Below are 18787 nucleotides of genomic sequence, written 5' to 3'. Positions count from 1 at the left end.
GGAGGCGTGCCTTGTCATCCACAGCCAAGGATCCAGGTACGACCCGAGAAAACGTGCGAGAACGTTCCAGAACTAGTGTTGCCAAAAAGCTTGCGGGACCCAACGATGCCATGCCTCAGAAACGATCACGATGCCGTAACGTAGCTGAGACTGATTCTCGGATGAGCAAATCTCGCCCAGACAGCCAGATGAGCCAGAAAGCAGTGCTGGAGTGCCAAGTGAACGACCTGCTGGACTTATCCAAAAGCAAAGACCTGGAGATCCTCCATCTCCGCTCTGAACTTAGAGGTATGAGAGCCCAACTTGGTCTGGAAGAACTTGAGGCCCCTGATGCAGGACAAGCATCTCAAGAGACCAAGCAGCCTCGGGAGAAAGAGATTTCTTCAGTGATCAGTGCCACAGATGTGGAGTCCACTCTGCTCCTCCTTCAAGACCAGAACCAGGGCATCCTTGATGAGCTAAATATGCTGAAGAGCGAAAACCGGATGCTGAAGGATCGTCTCAATGCTCTTGGCTTCTCTCTGGAGCATCGTCTAGACAGCCCTGATAAAGTTCTGCGCTGCCCATCCTTTAGTCCTGAGCCTGTATCTGGTGGAGGCAGTGGAGGTCACAGCGAAAACTGTGGGGGTGGTATGCCTGCATCTTCTGCAGAAGGCTCTGCCCAAGGCTCTACCGAGGACCTGCTTTCAGAAACGAGACGTGTAGGCTCTTCAGATGCACTGGACAGTGAGTGCAGTGAGGCCTACCAGCCCATCACCTCCAGTGATGATGCTCTGGATGCGCCCTCAGGTTGTGGATCCTCTTCTGAATCAGAAGGAGGGCCACCGAGCCGGGAACATTCCCGCAGGGGCAGCAGCGGGAACACCAGTGAGATTTCCGTGGCCTGCCTGACTGAGCGCATCCATCAAATGGAGGAGAACCAGCACAGCACAGCAGAAGAACTCCAGGCCACTCTGCAGGAGCTTGCTGACCTGCAGCAGATCACGCAAGAGCTGACCACAGAGAATGAACGCCTTGGCGAGGAGCGTGGCATTCTGGTCGACTCCATCTGTCAGCAAGGGGAGCGACTAGAACTGTACGGTAGACAACTGGATTATTTCCGAGGCCTTCTTGACGAGCATCGGGTGGCCTACGCCAAGGATGATGAAGATGCCAAAAGCGGTCGATATGTGGAGCTGGAAAGGCGCTACGCCGAGCTGAACGAGGGCTCACATTTTGAGCGGGAGCAGTTGTTGGGCGTTCAGCAACAGCTAAGCAGTGCACTCAAGATGGCAGAAGAGGAGAACGCAGAAGCCCAAGGACTGATGGCGGCATTGAAGGAGCGTGTCCATATGGCTGAGAGAGCTGTGGAAATGGAGCGGAGGGAACGGGCTGTCGCTAAAGCAGAATTGGAAGCACTGAGGGTGGTGTCCGAAGGGGAGCAGGTGGAGCTGAATCGCTGCAGAATCCAACTTGAGCAAGAGAGGCAGAGGGTTGCCCAGCTCCTCTCCATTCACAATGCAGGGGATAAGACAGACATACGACACCTGCTGGACAGCGAGAGATTAGACAAAGAGCGAGCAGAAGCCAAAGCAGCTCAGTTACAAGAGGACCTGGGGCACACGCGCAGTGAAGCTGCCCAGCTCCAGGAGGCAATTAGCAAGGTGAACCTTACAAACACACTCAGATAACTTATAACTTAGATTTTCTTGAGTTGTTTTAAAAGGATAGTTCACCCAAAAATGCTAATTCTGTCTTTAATTACTCATTTCTCATGTTGTTCCAAACCCGTAAGACCTTCATTCATCTTCAGAACACAATTAAGAGTTAAGAGAATTAAGATTTTTTTTTTTTATGAAATTTGAGAGCTTTCTGACCCTCCCTTAACGCAACGGACGCGTTCAAGGTCCAGAAAGGTAACAAGGACATCGTTAAAATAGTCCATGTGACATCAGTGGTCCAACCTTCATTTCATGAAACTACTAGGATATTTATATGCGCAAAGAAAATAACATAATACAACTTTATTTAACAGTTTCTTCTCTTTCGTGTCAGTCTACATCATACCTTAGCATAGTATTAGCATTAGCATATTAGCTATGTAGCTGGATGAAGTTTCAACTTCTTGCAAGTTAAAGTGTTCCCCAACATTTGTTTTGAGTATTGATATTGAACATCTAGTTCCCTAGTAAAGTGATTGGACTACATAACAACAACATAGGAATGCCTTAGCAACCACCCAGATCATCATAGCATTGTGATATCAAGTTTTGAACAGCCATTAGCATAGGTAATATGTAGTTTTCAACTTCAGGAAATTCAAACAAGAGTTCCAAATGTATTCTTTCTACACAGATTTTGAACAACCAGTTACTAGTAGCAACATGCTAACAACCACTCAGAATTCCTAGCAGGAATATAAAAATGGCCTGGCATTGCATTGTGAAGTTTTGAACAGCATAAGCATATGCTTAAAGCACAGATATTGAACCTCCAGGTTAAGTAGTAGTAGTGTGCTAATGTGTTATGTGTATCTTTATGTTCCCAAAGCTGGAGGGTGAATTCCGAGCGTTTCGTGACGATGTCCAGGCACAGTTAGCAGAGCAGAAGCATCTCCTGGAGCAGCAGTGCTCTGAGCTGGAGGAGAAAGACACAGAGATCGCCGACATGAAGGAGACCATCTTTGAGCTGGAGGATGAAGTCGAGCAGCATCGTGCTGTCAAGCTTCATGACAACCTCATCATTTCTGACCTGGAGAGTAAGTGATAGTCACTAAGCTCTATATTTAATGTATATATGTGTGTATGTATAGGCAGATTGGCATAAATGTATATATGTGTGTAAAAAAACGAATTTGTTTTGATGACCAAATGTTCTGTTTTCATTATCTTGTGGTTATTCATGCTTCTGTCCACATAGAGGCGTCATTGAGCTACCAGAGTAGACAATACACGGACATTATTTTCAAAGATATTTCAACTTTCTTTATAAATTAATATTAAACGTTTATAAACCTAAATAAACCTTTTTCACTTTAGATTCCATCAAAAAGCTTCATGATCAGAAATATGACATGGAGAAGGAGATTAAGGTTCTTCACCGAAAACTGCGGGTAAATTTTCCCTTTTTATTTGTTTCTGTTTTATGTATCATTATACCATTTATTGATTGATTCATTCTTCCACACACCTGTCACTCACAGGAGGAATCAGCCGAGTGGCGGCAGTTCCAAGCTGATCTGCAGACAGCCGTCATCATCGCCAACGACATCAAGACCGAAGCTCAGGAGGAGATCGGAGACCTGCGGCGCCGCCTGCAGGAAGCTCAAGAGAAAAATGAGAAGATGAACAAAGAGCTGGATGAACTAAATAGCAAGAAGTAAGAGATTTAATGCAAATTTGCAATGCAATGCGTTGTGACACCAGGGATGTGATTGTTTTTATATGTACGAATATTTGCATATGCTGGAGATTTGTGTGAAAGAGTTTGCTTGCATTACAGACAGGAAGAGGAGCGCGGCCGTGTGTATAATTATATGAACGCTGTAGAAAGAGACTTGGCTGCGCTGAGGCAGGGGATGGGCCTGAGCCGACGTTCCTCCACTTCCTCTGAACCTTCACCCACTGTCAAAACACTCATCAAGAGCTTCGACAACGCCTCACAAGGTTCATAAATTCGTGCAGATTTATGATGATGCATGCTCACATTTAGGGTGTTGTGTCCCGGTGTTTATAAATCTATACTGGTTGCTAGAAGGTTGTAGGTTGTTTGAACATCACAAGGACTATTGAGCCATTTTTCTAAAGGGGTTTACCCTGAAGTGTACTAGAAGATAAAACCCTTATTTAAGACAGATTAGCAATCTGATATGTTGGAATGCAAATATATAAATCCTTTTTTTCTGTTTGTCCATCTTTTTCTCTATAAAAAGGTCCTGTTTCAGCCAGTCCTGCCGCTGCTGTTGCTGTTGCTGCTGCTATTTCCAGAACGCCCCTCAGTCCCAGTCCCATCAAAACCCCTCCAGCCGCTGCCGTCTCTCCCATGCAGGTATACAGAAGTAGAATTAATAGTTATACTTTAAAGTAAGTTATCATATGTTAACTTTAGTTAATGTATTAATTAAAATGAGCAAACAATGAACAATACATTTATTACAGTATGTATACCTCTTTGTTAATGCTAGTTAATAAAAATACAGTTGTTCATAGTGCATTATCTAATGATAACAAACACAACTTTAGATTTGAATAATGCATTAGTAAATGTTCAAATTAATAGGAATTAAGATGTATAAATTCTGTTTTGTATTGTTAATTCTTAGTTCACTAATGTTAACTAAGGAACCTTATTGTAAAGTGTTACTGATAATATGAATAGGTGAATGTATATAACCAACATTTTATATGCCAGGTCATGAGTAATAATATATTACGATAGTGGTATGTAAATCACATTGTAGTTGTGGCCTATTCTAACCCCAAATGTTTCATATATGTTAATTATATAGTCATAATTAATAAGTTTGACATCATTGCAAAAACAAAGTACTTAAAATCATGATCATACCGTTCAAATGTGTAGGTCAGTAAGATTTTATCATGCTTTTGAAAATTTCTCATACTCACCAAAGCTGCATATAATAAAAACAGTAATATTGTGAAATTTTATTCATTCAAAATAACCGGTTTCTATTTTAATATATCTTAAAATGTTAGTTAATTTATTATTTTATTCATTATTTTCAAGCAGCCATAACTCCAGTCTTCAGTGTCACATGATCATTCAGAAATCATTCGGATATGCTGATTTGCTGCCAAATTAGCATTTCGTCTTATTAGCAATGTTGAAAACAGTTGTGTTTTTGTGAAAACCGCAATACTTTTTTCTAGATTTTTATTTGAATAGAAAGTAAGAAATAACAGGATTTATTTATTTTTTGTTATTATTCTTTTAAATGTCGGATCAGTCTTATACATCCTTGCTGAATAAAAGTATTAATTTCTTTAAAAAAAAAATCATACTAATTATACTGACAAAACTTTTGTAATAACCTTTGGTAGTTTATTTGTCATAAGTATAACTGAATATACATTTAAAGCCGTTGTAAAAACACATCATAAAAGTAAAAACTGAATTTGCTAGATGGGTCTCTGATCACTCTAGCAGATGTCTGCATTCTTTCTGACCTAACACCCCTGTCTGTCAGATGAGATCTCCAGACTTGCTGTGCGTGGCTTTCCTTCTTGTTCGCTCGCTCTGTCCTCCACGGATGTCCTTTGCCGTGTTGCTGTTTTTGAGGTCATGCAAGTGTTCTCAAAACGTGCCAAAACAGGATGTTTTTGTACGGAAAGAAAATAAAATTTGACGTACTTTGAGTATGAAACTTATGCAAGGCACAGAGATCTTTTAGTATATTTGTGGTGTATTTGAGTTTATTGTTGCTGGTTGTTCAGAACTTGATGTGCTGTGGTCATAAAATCATGCTGCATGTTGAGGAGGTGGCTCACATTTGAGCATCCAGTTTTAACATATTGACTGGCACTGAGTGTATTGCTGTAACTTCTTGCAGACAGCTAATATGTTCTTGCTTAAGCATCATTTTATTTGTGTTATTGGGCACGAGAGAGCCTTCAATTTTTTTTTGAAAAGATAATTACAGACAGTTTTTCTAAGCCAGGACAGTAGTGCCTATCCTTTTAGACTATGAAAAATAAAAGAGTGCTTTAAACGCATCAACAGTTCACACCTAACTGTGTTGACCACCTGAGCTCTAACTTTATTGAATTTATTATACAAGTTGTACTGTTAACTAGGGCCGGATATATATTATATTGTATATTGATGATATATTCTAAATTATTTTGCTGGTTATATAAGATAGAGGATACAGCATTATACAGGTTTCAGTGCCTACACACTGTCATAAGACTAGTTTCGCAATCTTCACTTGCCTCTTGAAATCTGAGTCTGTTTTAAAATTGAAAAAGTAACAAAAACTGTTTTTGCATAAAGTTTGATTCTTTTCTTTGAACCAGTTCAAACTGTCTATTTTAGAGAGTTGTGTAAAAAATTGTGTAAAAAATTGCTTGCATCATCATTTACAAATGTTTTTCTGGACAAAAAAAGTCCCCGTCTAGTATTTTAATTATTTATTTATTTTTATTATTATTATTATTATTATTATTATTATTATTATTATATTGTTACATTTGTCCACATTATCAGTATTGACTTTATGAGCTCAATAATTGAAAGAAAGCTGAAATAAAACATAAATACTAGGGGAAAAACTAAATGATAACAAAGTTATAATAAAATGATATAACTTTATAAAATATATAAAATCATCATTTTATATATATATATATATATATATATATATATATATATACATATATATATATATATATATATATATATATATATATATATATACACACATACATACATACACATACATACATACGATTTTTATTTTATATATTTTTTATTTTATAATTACATTTAAGAAATAATTAAATAATTAAAACTTAAATAAAATAAAGTTTAATTAAAATATGACAAGGCTAAACTACTAAAATAACAAAAAGACAAACACCAAAACTGAAATAAAATATAAGAGCTATTTAAAAGCTGTATTAAAAGCTATTAATACTATAATAGTATATAAACAAAGCTAAAACAACATTGGTGCATAATAATGAAAATGATTCAATATAATTCATTCTTCATTTATAGACAGTATTTTTTTTTTTTTAACGTCCCAAGATTTTTTTATGATTATTTTTAATCTGCTTGCCAAAAATGGTTTGGTTGAAATTAAGGTCACCTCTTAATTAATTTAATTTAATAATAAAAAAAATTACAATGTAAAAAAGGCTAAATATATAAAAAAAGTGTTATTAATTTTAGCTGTTTTGCCCAGCCCTGTTTTGACCACCTGTGTGTTTTTTTTCTGTATATTACAGAGGCACACCATCAGCTCAGCCAAACCCTTGTCATCAATGCTGGACAAGAGACCGAGCTACACAGACCTGAGCATACCAGGTGGGCTGACATTAGTCACACTTGAAATCTAACTCCTTGGTCTTTTGGTCTTCCCTCACACCGGTTTGATCTAGTTATCCAGAGGTGAACTCGGAGTTAAAGGTCATGTGTAATCAAGCTGTACTATTTCCCTCAGGCTTAACATTTGCAGTTAATGACCACTGAGATTTTGTGCTGGGCCTTGAGAAGGAAGCAGGATATTTGTTTTAGAAGAGCACAAGCTCAGTCATGCCACATAAAGCCTGTTATTCTTTGTCATGATTGTATGTGTGTTTTTATGTAATTCAATAGCGGACCACCACCTCCGGACCTCACCTGTAACGCGCCCCAGCTGCAGCCTCCAGAGGGTGACAAACATAGACTCGACTAAGTCTTTATCAGGTATGTTTAGACCTGTTTAGAGTACTTGTTCTGCACCAGCTATAGTCCAAATCTCATCTATAGAGTCATTCAAAATAACATTTGTGTGTTGTGACATCAAAGGAATGGTTTAGACAAAAATGAACCTTTTACCCTCAGGCCAGGTAAGATGCAGATGAGTTTGTTTCTTCATCAGAACAGATTTGGAGAAATTTAGCATTACACTCGATCTCAGGTGGATACACTGCAGTGAAAGGGTGCCGTGAGAATGAAAGTTCAAACAGCTGAGAAAAACATCACAATAATCCACAAGTAAACCCCATCACTTTTATGTCTTGTGAAACGGAAAGCTGCAAGTTTGTAAGAAACAAATCCATCAAGGTGCTTAAATTCTAAACCGTCCACCTGTCCATAATTCATAATAATGCTTTCTTTAGTCAAAAAGTCCATCTCCTGTTGTTCTCCCACATCACAATCCACCGACACTTTTGTTCAGAATTGTTTTGGACTCTTTGCAAACCGTGCTTGATCTGTCTATATTTCTCTCTTGATTCAGACCAGATGACTTTTACACTGGAGGAAGCATTATCATGTATAGAAGACTCATATTTTGGCGAGAAGTGATGGTTTAAAGTTAAATTACCTGGATAAGTTTCTTACAAACATGCAGCTTTTTATTTCACAGGATGTTGACTCAAAGCTTATGGCTTATTGTGTTTTTTATCAGCTTTTTTGACTTTCATTCTGACGGCACCCATTCACTGCAGAGAATCCAGTGGTGGGAAAGTGATGTAATGCTAAATTTATCCAAATCTCTTCTTATGGAAAAACAAACTGGATGCCCTAAGGGTTAATAGATTTTCAGCAAATGTTCATTTTTGGGTGAACTATTCCTTTAACAGCACACAGATTTTGTAACGTCCATGCATCCTCTGCCTGTCAGTTTCTCGCAGAAGCAGTGAAGAGTTAAAGAGAGACTTGTCGGTAACAGACACATCAACGCCATCATCAATTATTGCGTTAGGCTCGTCTTCTCCTCAGCTTTCTTTGTCGTCCAGCTCCTCCTCCCCGACCGCCTCGGTCACACCTACCACACGAGGACGTTTACGGTAAGGGACGGCCCTTCCTTGTTCATCTATTTGCCTCTGTCTCTTATATGTTCATCTCTGCTCTGGCTCTTCTTTTGTTGACTTTCCAGAAGACTCTTTCTCTCTGTCAGGTTTGCCTGATCTCTCTATGTTTCACACTCTATCTCTGTCTCCATCTGTTTGCTGCGGTGTCAACAGTTCAGTGTTTTGATAATGAATGTCACTCATTTGCCTGTCCTGAAACCTGACCGTGGGTCCAGCGTGGCTTTTGAATAGGCCATTGGAGGAAGACGAATCATTCTGCACTTTCCTTGATTATCAGTGCATTTCCTTCTGGTCGTAGCATTGACTTCCTTGCTGGAAAAATCCAGCTAGAACCAACTTCTGATAGTAGCTGGTTTTACTCACATGCTGGGTTATTGAAACTGGATTTAATATAAACAATTTTTTTAAATAATTTTTCTTGTTATAAAGTTTTTTTTTTTTTTACCAGCATGTATATCAATGGGGGACTGTCAGTTTGCTAATTATTATTCTTTTTTAAATAATTATACTCTTCAGTGGAGTGAGTTGACCTATCTACCAAAGAGGATTAGGGCAAAGTAATAATAAAAAATAAAACCATCTCAAGATTAAGAGTCATTAAATTCTCAATAAAAAAAATTAAATTACGAGAAAAAGTAATTAGATTTCAAGATAAAACTGGTTCTGTTTCAAGAAAAAAAGTCAAATTAAAATGCAGTGAATAAACACACTTGTGTCAGGTTCATTTCATCTGGTTGGAGAGTGTCAAACAGCATCTGCAGATCTCAATATGTATTTAGACTTTTTTTCTCAAAATGTAATGGGTTTATTCTCAACATTTTATTTAACCTTTTTTTTCTTGAAATTTCACCAGTTTTTTTCTCAAAATGTAACAACTTTAATCTCATTATTTATTTAATTTCATTATTGCTTGTCCCTAATCTTCTTCCGTACTTTTCTGTGTAGGATGATCTATATTTTCAATAAAGAATCAATGATCAATTTATAAACTGTTACAGTGGCAGTATCAGAAAGATCTTAAAGCTGGTGCATCTATCATGTCAATGCATCTTGGTAGAATTTCCGCTCAAAAAATGAAGAATGGTTTTTGCTATTAAAGTTGAATCCAATATAAAGGAATAGTGTTGTTAAAGTGATTGATGTCTCTCCAGAGAGGAACGGAAGGACCCTCTGTCTGCATTAGCCAGGGAATATGGAGGATCCAAGAGGAATGCTCTGCTCAGGTGGTGCCAGAAGAAGACTGAGGGTTATCAGGTACAAATCTTTTATATATATATATATATATATATATATATATATATATATATATATATATATATATATATATATATATATATATTATTATTTTTTTTATTTTTTTTACCATACTGGTATCAGCCAATTGTAGCTTTTTTTAAGTGGTCATATTATTAAAATCTGCATTTATAATATTTTCCATAATATTAATTATTGTTAAAAATATTAAGTTATATATGCACCCCTATTAATAATCTATTGGCCTGTGAAGTAGTAAAAACAGATTACTTCAAACTTCACATTTTTTAATCTTTAAACAAAAATAATAAAATGTAAATAAAAACTCACATGCATACACAAGTAACTAACTTTTCTGTTCTTCAACGAATCCTGAAAAGATGTATCACAATTTCAACAATAATATTAAGCAGCACATCTGTTTGCAACATTGATGATAATAAGTAATTTTTCTTGATCTCCATATCTGAATAATAGAATGATTTCTGAAAGATGTGACATGTGACACTGAATACTGGAGTAAGAACTTCTAAAAATTCAGCTTTACCGTCACAGGCTATATATATATAACAACAGAAAGTAGTAATTAAATTGTAACATTTAAAAATATTACTTTTTAATGCAGCCTTATTGAGATTAGATGTATTTAAAATAAATGCATAAAAGAAAATGTGTGTATATATATATATATATATATATATAGAGAGAGAGAGAGAGAGAGAGAGAGAGAGAGAGAATGTAAAAATCCTTTTTTATTATTATTCATTCTGACCTGTCCTATTTTACAATTTTCAAAACCTGTTTATTTCCAGGTTTAAATTAGATTTTGAATTGTATATGTTGTCTCCACCTTATTTGTTAAACAATAGAAACATTGTTTCATTTATTTCTGTGTAGCTTAAAATCTGTACATTCAGTTGGGCAATTTCACGGTTCTCAGCGTTTAGGTATTCTTGTGTGAGTGCGTTTGCTTTTTAAATGGAACGTGACCGTGCATAATGTACAGAATCGTCTTCTATTGCAATTACTCTTCTGCTGTCAAGCATTTAAAATGTTTACCATTCAGAGAGGGTTTTGGACCATGATGTTACCATGGTTTCCCTCAAGCCAGGAAGTGTGCTACATTTCTCCTGCCCCATGTTTTGTTATTTTGACACCACGTTCCCATAACCCCACCGTCTCTGTGTGATTTTTGAGCACATCCTCAAGTTATACAAAGATCAGACAGATTTCACGGCAAACTTAAAAAGAAGTTATGTCTGTTTTTGAAGCAAGTGATAGTACAATTTTGGAAGAAATAGTACAGCACTTTAAATTGTCAACCTGCTATCTTGACACACTTCAAAAGTGTGCTTAACTGTTTAGAAGCAGATCTCTTAGAAGTGGTGAATGCCTCACTTCTTTCTGGGACTTTTCCAAACTCTGTGAAAACTGCAGTTGTTAAGCTCATTCTGAAAAAAAGCAATCTTAATAACACCATATTGGGGAACTATAGACCAATATCAAATCTTCCTTTTACAGACAAGACTATTGAAAAGGTAGTTTTTAATCAGCTGAACAACTACTTTAACTCAAATGTATATCTGGACAATTTTCCATCTGGTTTCTGTCCGCATCACAGCACAGAGACAGCACTCATTAAGTTAATAAATGATATTCCCTCTGATTCTGGCAAAATATCAGTGCTGGTACTACTAGATCTTAGTGCTGTGTTTGACACTGTCGATCATAACATACTTCTAGAGAGACTGGAAATCTGGGTCAGGTTTTCTGGGATAGTAGTCAAATGGTTCAGGTCATACTAGGTTATTATGTGAGTATAGGAGAACATAAGTCGAAGTAGACATCATGACTTGGAGTCCCACAAGGCTCAATTCTTGTAACGCTCTTAGTTAGCCTGTATATGCTCTCACGAAGTCAAATAATGAAAAAGAACCAAATTGACAATCAAAGTTATGGAGATGACACCCAGATTTAACTAGCCCTATCTCCAAATGACTACAGCCCCATGGACTCCCTCTGCCAATGCATTGATGAAATTAACAGTTGGATGTGCCAGAACTTTCTTCAGTTAAACAAGGAGAAAATTTAAGTCATAGCATTTGGAAACAAAGATGAAGTTCTCAAGGTGAATGCATACCTTGACTCTAGGGGTCTAACAACTAAAAATCAAGTCAAGAATCTTGGTGTGATTCTGGAGACAAACCTTAGTTTCAGTAGTCATGTCAAAGCAGTAACTAAATCAGCATACTATCACTTCAAAAACATGGCTACTTTGTTTCCAGTCAAGACTTGGGAGAAACTTGTTCATGCCTCCATCACCAGTAGGGTGGACTATTGTAATGGTCTCCTCACCGGCCTTCACAAGAAGACCATTAGACAGCTGCAGCTCATCCAGAACGCTGCTGACAGAATTCTGACTAGAACCAGAAAATCTGAGCATATCACTCCAGTCCTCAGGTCCTTACACTGGCTTCCAGTTACATTTAGGATTGATTTTAAAGTTACTCATTTATAAATCACTCCTAGAACCTAAATACATTGCAGGTATGCTCACTGAACATAAACCTAACAGAGCAATCAGATCATTAGGATCGAGTCAGTTGGAAATACCAAGGGTTGACACAAAACAAGGGGACAGTGTTGTAGTCGAGACCAGCTCATTCGAGTGCGAGTCCAGATCGAGTCCAGACAGGGTTGAGTCCGAGTCAAGACCGAGTTCAGAAAGGGTCGAGTCCGAGTCAAGACCGAGTTCAGAAAGGGTCGAGTCCGAGTCAAGACCGAGTTCAGAAAGGGTCGAGTCCGAGTCAAGACCGAGTTCAGAAAGGATCGAGTCTGAGTCAAGACCGAGACCAGAGAGATTGGGTCTGAGACAAGACCTAAAGAAATCTTCAAGAATATGTAAAATGTTTGGGGGAAACAATAAAGGGTAAAAGGGCCACATAGTATGTGGTGTAAAGGTAATTTTATTAGAATTATGAATTGTTACTTGTCAGTATTAAGTGCTCGTTTTCACATTACACGGCCCGCTCTACACACTTTAGGCTTCAAAAACACACTTCAGGAGTCTGTGGGTGACGTCACGGACACTACGTCCATGTTTTTATACAGTCTATGGTCTCACATCACAAGAAAATCACCAGTCATTGGATGTGTCAATCATACATCAATTTAAAGAAACATTAACCCTCTGGAGTCTAAGGCTATTTTTGGGGCCTGGAGAAGTTTTGTCATGCCCTGACATTTGTGCTTTTTTCAGTTTCTTATAAATATCTTATTGGCTAAATTCTAATCTCACTGTAATCAGCACAAACTGGGCTATAATAATATGTGAAATGCATGTATGTACATGATTGTATTTTTGAGAAAAAAATTATTATGCGTGCTTAGTGAAAAACTAAAAATGTTAAATCACTTGAATAAGGCAAAAAAAAAAAAAACACATACATAACATTGGTTCCCGGGACTGTTGAGAACTGGAGCTTGTAGCCTAGAATTATTCTTTCTAAATTATGTGAAAATCATCTTGTTTACTCACTCAAAGAAAACAATATATTTATTTACATTTTCTAAGACACTTTTTGTTGGTAAAAGTCATATGCGAGTAGGCATCAACTACCATGAATATCATTGTGATTTACACCTGAAAAGACAAAGGCCTGCATAATGAGCTGCATAATGAGCTGCATAATGAGCCGTTCAGTCAGCTTGTGTCACTGAAAGGGAGGAGTTACAAGAAAGAATGTGAGGACAAAATAAATCAATATAATTTTATGTTTGTAGTTTATTTAGAATATATTTAATTATCTCACAACATAATTTAATATCCACTTGGGGGAGCAGTTAAACAGTTTATTAGGGAAAATCAAAGCTGACTTTCAAACTATTTTTTGCATCATTTATCCAGTCACACAATCCTTAAGAAATTATTTTAAAAATCATATATTTTCTACAAAAAACATTCATTATTATTTTTATCATTATTATTATTATTAATGTTGAAAAGAGCTGAGAATAATTTTTCGGGTTTTTTAGGGGGGATAAATTGAAAGAACAGCATTGTGTTACATTTGTTACAGTTACATTTATTTGTTACATTTATATTATTTACATCAAGCTTTTGAATGGTATAGTATTGTGTATTGTTATTGAAACTTCATAATATTTCACTTGATTATACATTTAGTCAGGAATTTTGTTTGGAAAAAGTATTTGGAAAAAGTCTAACTAGTAAAATGTTTACACGTTATTTGAAAACTAGTACAAGTATAATAAATAAATAAATAAAAAGAGACTTACTCATGTTTATGATCTCTGCTGAATAAAGTGCTTCATTCTTTTTTTTCGGAGGAAATCCAAATCTCAAATCCTCAACCACATCACATCTTTCCGGGGTGAATTATGTGTTATTCCTCTCATCGCGAAGCAAACAGTAAAATAAAAGAACATTAAGAACAGTCTCTGCTTTTTCTTCTGTGTGGGCGTATTCAAGCCGCGCGCTTAAGTTTGAATCTGACTAGCGCGTTCAGCGCGGGGGCGTGGTCACATTAGATATAATGGGTTGTGAAGGGAGACGTGAAAAACAGACATCGCGTTGTTTTCATATGGATTACTTTATCACAGAATACTTGTTTTCGGTGGCACTTTTTAGTTTAAAAGCAGACATGTCAAGCTTTCTATAGATATCTCTCTCATGTCTTTTCGTTGAGTATTCACTGAGTTACAGTTCATTTTAATGACGTGTTTGTAAATGAAGAAGTGCACAAAGTTTTGTTGTTATTATGTCTGTATCCAAAAAAAAGACCCTTTACAGATACGATTGATGTATTGCTCTTATCTGTACGATTAAAACTGAAAGTGTAATTTAAGTTCTTTTCGGGGTTATCAGGAGAAAATGACTCATAACGCGTATCCTGGGTTAAACGACTCCAGAGGGTTTTAACATACAGTAATAATCATGAAATATTTTGATTGGGACTCGAGTGGACTCGGGCATAAGTCCGATTCCTAATATGTTCGAGTCCGAGTCAATACCGAGTCAAAATGCACACGAGTCCATGACAAGACCGAGACCACTAAAATACGGTCTCGAGACCGAGTCCAAGACCGAGCCCGAGTCTCGAGTACTCAACACTCCAAGGGGAGTCCACTTTTTGCTATTATGCTGCCTACAGTTGGAACCAGCTTCCAGAAGAGATCAGATCGTAAAACATTAGCCACATTTAAATCCAGACTCAAAACTCATCTCTTTAGCTGTGCATTTATTAAATGAGCACTGTGCTACATCCAAACTGATTGCACTGTATTTATGTATAATCATTTTCTATTTTAAACTTTTTTAAATTCATTTAAAAAAAAATCTAAATAATTGTAAAAGTTTATAAATTCCTTGTTTTATTGATATTTTTAAATTTATTTTAATTCATTTCATGTAAAGCACGTTGAATTAAACTTGTCACCAGTGGATAAAATCCAATAAACACTAGTGGATAAAAGCTATTTTTCAATGAATCTCTAATGTGTTCATTACAAGTGGCCTGGTTTACTTGGAGTGCACTTTTTGCAGCGAGCAGGCGTCTGTTTCTCAGTTTTCAATGTGATTAGCTTAATGCTCTCTCCCCTGGGCCTTCCTGTTTTTTTTGCACACAAGACCTCTTTTGATTACCCTCTCGCTTTGAACACAGGTGCACAAATGAGAGAGGACACGGGGAGCACGTCTCGATGTCTTCGTGACCCTCTCTTCACACGTTTCTGTTGTGCTGATGCTTGTTTGGCTGCAGTCAACATGGCTGCAGTTTTTGCTCTGTATTGTATGGGAGAGTTGTGGACTAAACTGGCTGGTGAAGAATGAAATGACAGGGAATGTTATTTAAAGAATTTACAGTTGAAGTAAAAACTAAATTGACCTTTTAAACTCTATTTTATAATTTTATCTTAACATTTTATTTTCATTGTCATTTTGTCCTCAATTTGAATTAAATTGTTATAATAATAAAATTGAATTTATGAATTTGTTTGGTATCATTAAGTTTCTCATGCTCACCAAGGCTGCGTTTATTTAATATAAATACAATAAAATAGCAAAATTGTGAAATATTTATTATAATTAAAAAATTTATTTTTCAAAAGCCACTACTTCAGTCTTCAGTGTCACAGAATCCTTTATAAATCATTCTTATATGCTTATTCAGTTCTCAATAAATATTTCTTCTTATATTATTGTTGAAAAAGGTTTGCTGCTGCTTATTTTAGTGGACACTGTTATTTTATATACATATATATTTATGTATTTATATATATAATTTTTTTTTTTTTTTTAAATACTTAATGAATAGAAAGCACAAAATACCAGTATTAATTTTTTTATTTTTACATGAGATTCAGCAAAGACACTTTAAAAGTAAAAATAGATCAAACAAAATATATAAACAACAGTCGCTTTTAAACAAATATTAATCTGATTAATAATGTTTTTTTTTTCCTTTTCAAAACATTTGCCACTTGGGTTGAGATTTTGTAACATAATTACAATAACATTCACACATGTTAAAGTGTGGCTAAATAACACGGATGCTTTTTGGGGACATTTACTAAGAAAAGCACTACCACAGTGCATAGTCAGTGGTCAGTGATCAGTGTTCTAGCCCAGATCTTTTGATGAAAAACAGGGCATCATTATCAGTGTGAGACCACTCTGGTGCTCCACAGACCTGGGTCTGTTGCTGTCTCTCCATCCCCTGCTGCTGTGGCCCACTCTGATGAGCTCATCACTTTTTTTCACTTCACTCTTTGTGGGTTGCCACAAAGCTCTGCCAATTTACGCTGTCACTTTGCACGTTTACACTGGCCTGCCACATCTGATAAAGGCTGTTACTCTTTCTTTCAAATCTTTTTGCTAGAAGAAGTTGATAGCGTAATCTGAAAGAGTGCTTTTGTTTCTTTTGGAAACTCTGGAATATAGATCCGAAGAATGGGTGAACAAATATCATTTCCAGTAAATTGCCACCATACAGCCTACGTATTTCATTCTGGATTCAAGGTACAACAAACAAAGCAAATTTTGGCATCAAAAAACAGATATAATACAAAAAAACACTAGATAATGATCCTAGCTAGCTATCCGTTACTGTGCCTCTTGCACCTCTGTTGTACTCTAATTGCACCTATGAAATCTGTTTTATTTTTTTCCCAAATTCTATTTTATTTTTTCCAAATTCCATTTTATCCTCTGGATTGTGTTTTTAATGGTTAAATTAAATTGTATTAATCAAAAAGCATGTATATTTAATTAAAATCTTGAAACTTATACAATTTCTCATCAATTTCCTAAGTTTAACAAAAGTTATATGGTTAGTGCTCTATGAAATGTTTTTTTTTTTTTTTTTAAGTCTGTAATTATACCCCCCAAAAATATAGTTTGTTTCATTATAGTAATAGAAGTAATCCATTTACAGTCTACTGGACAATACAAATGTATTTCTGGTACAAATATCTTTAAATTAAAATTATTAACAGTAATTTAAATTAACATTCTTAAATTAAACTGGACTTTTATTCTGTGTGTAAATGATATGACACTCGTGAAGTGACTCTCAGAACAGTTTTGGAGATGTTCATGTATATATGTCCTCATTTAGTAAGACGACAGACACTGAAATCACTGAGAGCGTCGCGTGTTTCAGAATGTGTTATGCAAAACCACGTGTCTGTGCCATTCATTTACTTACACACACACACACACACACACACACACACACACACACACACACACAGAGACACACAGAACATGCAGGATTCATATTTAAATAGTATATTTACAGATACTAGTCCATTTAGTGGTCTGAATTCAGTGTAATGACCTACTTTTGATTCATTCATTCAGAATTTTTACAAGTTCCATGACATTCTGTGTTATTCAGTAAATTCCGTTTTATGACTGGATTCCGTGGTTCCTTCTGTGTCTTCTGCAACACGGAAATCATAGGGCCCTACACTAGTTCAAAATCTGTAAAGGGATCTGTAAAGAAGTCTCTTATGTTTATCAAGGAGGAATTTATTTGTTGAAAAACTGTGAAAACAGTAATACTGTGAAATAAGGTTATTACAATTTAAAATAATGCTTCTCTATTTGATTATATTTTAAAATCTAGTTTATTTCTGCAATGGCAAGCTGTATTTTCACCATCATTACTCCTGTCTTAAAGAGTCATTATTTACTCACCCTCCTTTCATTCCAAACACACAAGAACTTTGTTTATCTTAAGTTTTTTTTTGATAGAATCCGAGAAAATCCAAATCTTACCCTGCAAAGAAAGCAGTGCAACTACCATGTTCAAGGCCTGGAAATGTACATCAATAAAATAGACCATGTGACATCAGAGTATACTACGAGAATAACACTCATGTAGTCTTGTGAACGCCCAACGAAGGCTGACACGAAATAGAAGAAATTGTTGAATAAAGTCATTATTTTTGTTTTATTTGCGCACAAATAAGTATTCTTGTAGTTTCATGCAATTAACATGAACCACTGATTTCACATGGGCTACTTTAACGATGTCCTTACAACCTTTCTGAGCCTTAGGCCCTGCCCACACGGAGACGGAGCTCACCGCAATCCGATCTTTTTTTCCTCGCCTCAAGAAATATCCGCGTCCACACGAAACCGCAAAATGATGTAGTATACATGCCAGACCAGTATGTGGCGCTGTAATTCTGCCACAGAGATACACTAAAAACGGAGAAGAAGACTTGGACTATGCTCATAAACCTTGCGCGTGGTACACAAACGGACATGGAACAATACATTTATTAATCTTTGTTAATGTTAGTTAATAAAAAGACAATCGTTCAGTGTTTGTTCATGTTTTTGTTGCTGTTACGTGACGTAGAGGTGTCTGACTAGGGGGGAGACGTGGGCTGATGACGTCATCGTTTCAGAAAATATATGGATTAGCCGTCCAGACGAAAACACAAAGATGGCGTTTTCAAATTTATCCACTCTGGGACCCGGT

General features: G+C 36.3%; 1 protein-coding gene across 1 annotated transcript in view; it reads left to right on the top strand.

Moving 5' to 3' along the window:
- The window catches only part of specc1lb (sperm antigen with calponin homology and coiled-coil domains 1-like b), a 32277-nt gene that overhangs the window by 8273 nt on the left and 5217 nt on the right, over positions 1-18787 (top strand). The window contains exons 4-13 of the mRNA XM_052588446.1: positions 1-1643; positions 2530-2737; positions 3018-3091; positions 3182-3357; positions 3481-3644; positions 3911-4026; positions 6948-7026; positions 7318-7407; positions 8330-8495; positions 9671-9773. Of these exons, the coding sequence (XP_052444406.1) occupies positions 1-1643; positions 2530-2737; positions 3018-3091; positions 3182-3357; positions 3481-3644; positions 3911-4026; positions 6948-7026; positions 7318-7407; positions 8330-8495; positions 9671-9773 (2819 nt within the window). The remainder of the gene's footprint in view (positions 1644-2529; positions 2738-3017; positions 3092-3181; positions 3358-3480; positions 3645-3910; positions 4027-6947; positions 7027-7317; positions 7408-8329; positions 8496-9670; positions 9774-18787) is intronic.

The sequence above is a fragment of the Carassius gibelio genome, chromosome B21 (genome assembly GCF_023724105.1).
Source record: "Carassius gibelio isolate Cgi1373 ecotype wild population from Czech Republic chromosome B21, carGib1.2-hapl.c, whole genome shotgun sequence".
Classification (NCBI taxonomy): domain Eukaryota; kingdom Metazoa; phylum Chordata; class Actinopteri; order Cypriniformes; family Cyprinidae; genus Carassius; species Carassius gibelio.
Note: the sequence above shows the minus strand (reverse complement) of the source record. Positions and strands in the feature narration are given on the sequence as shown.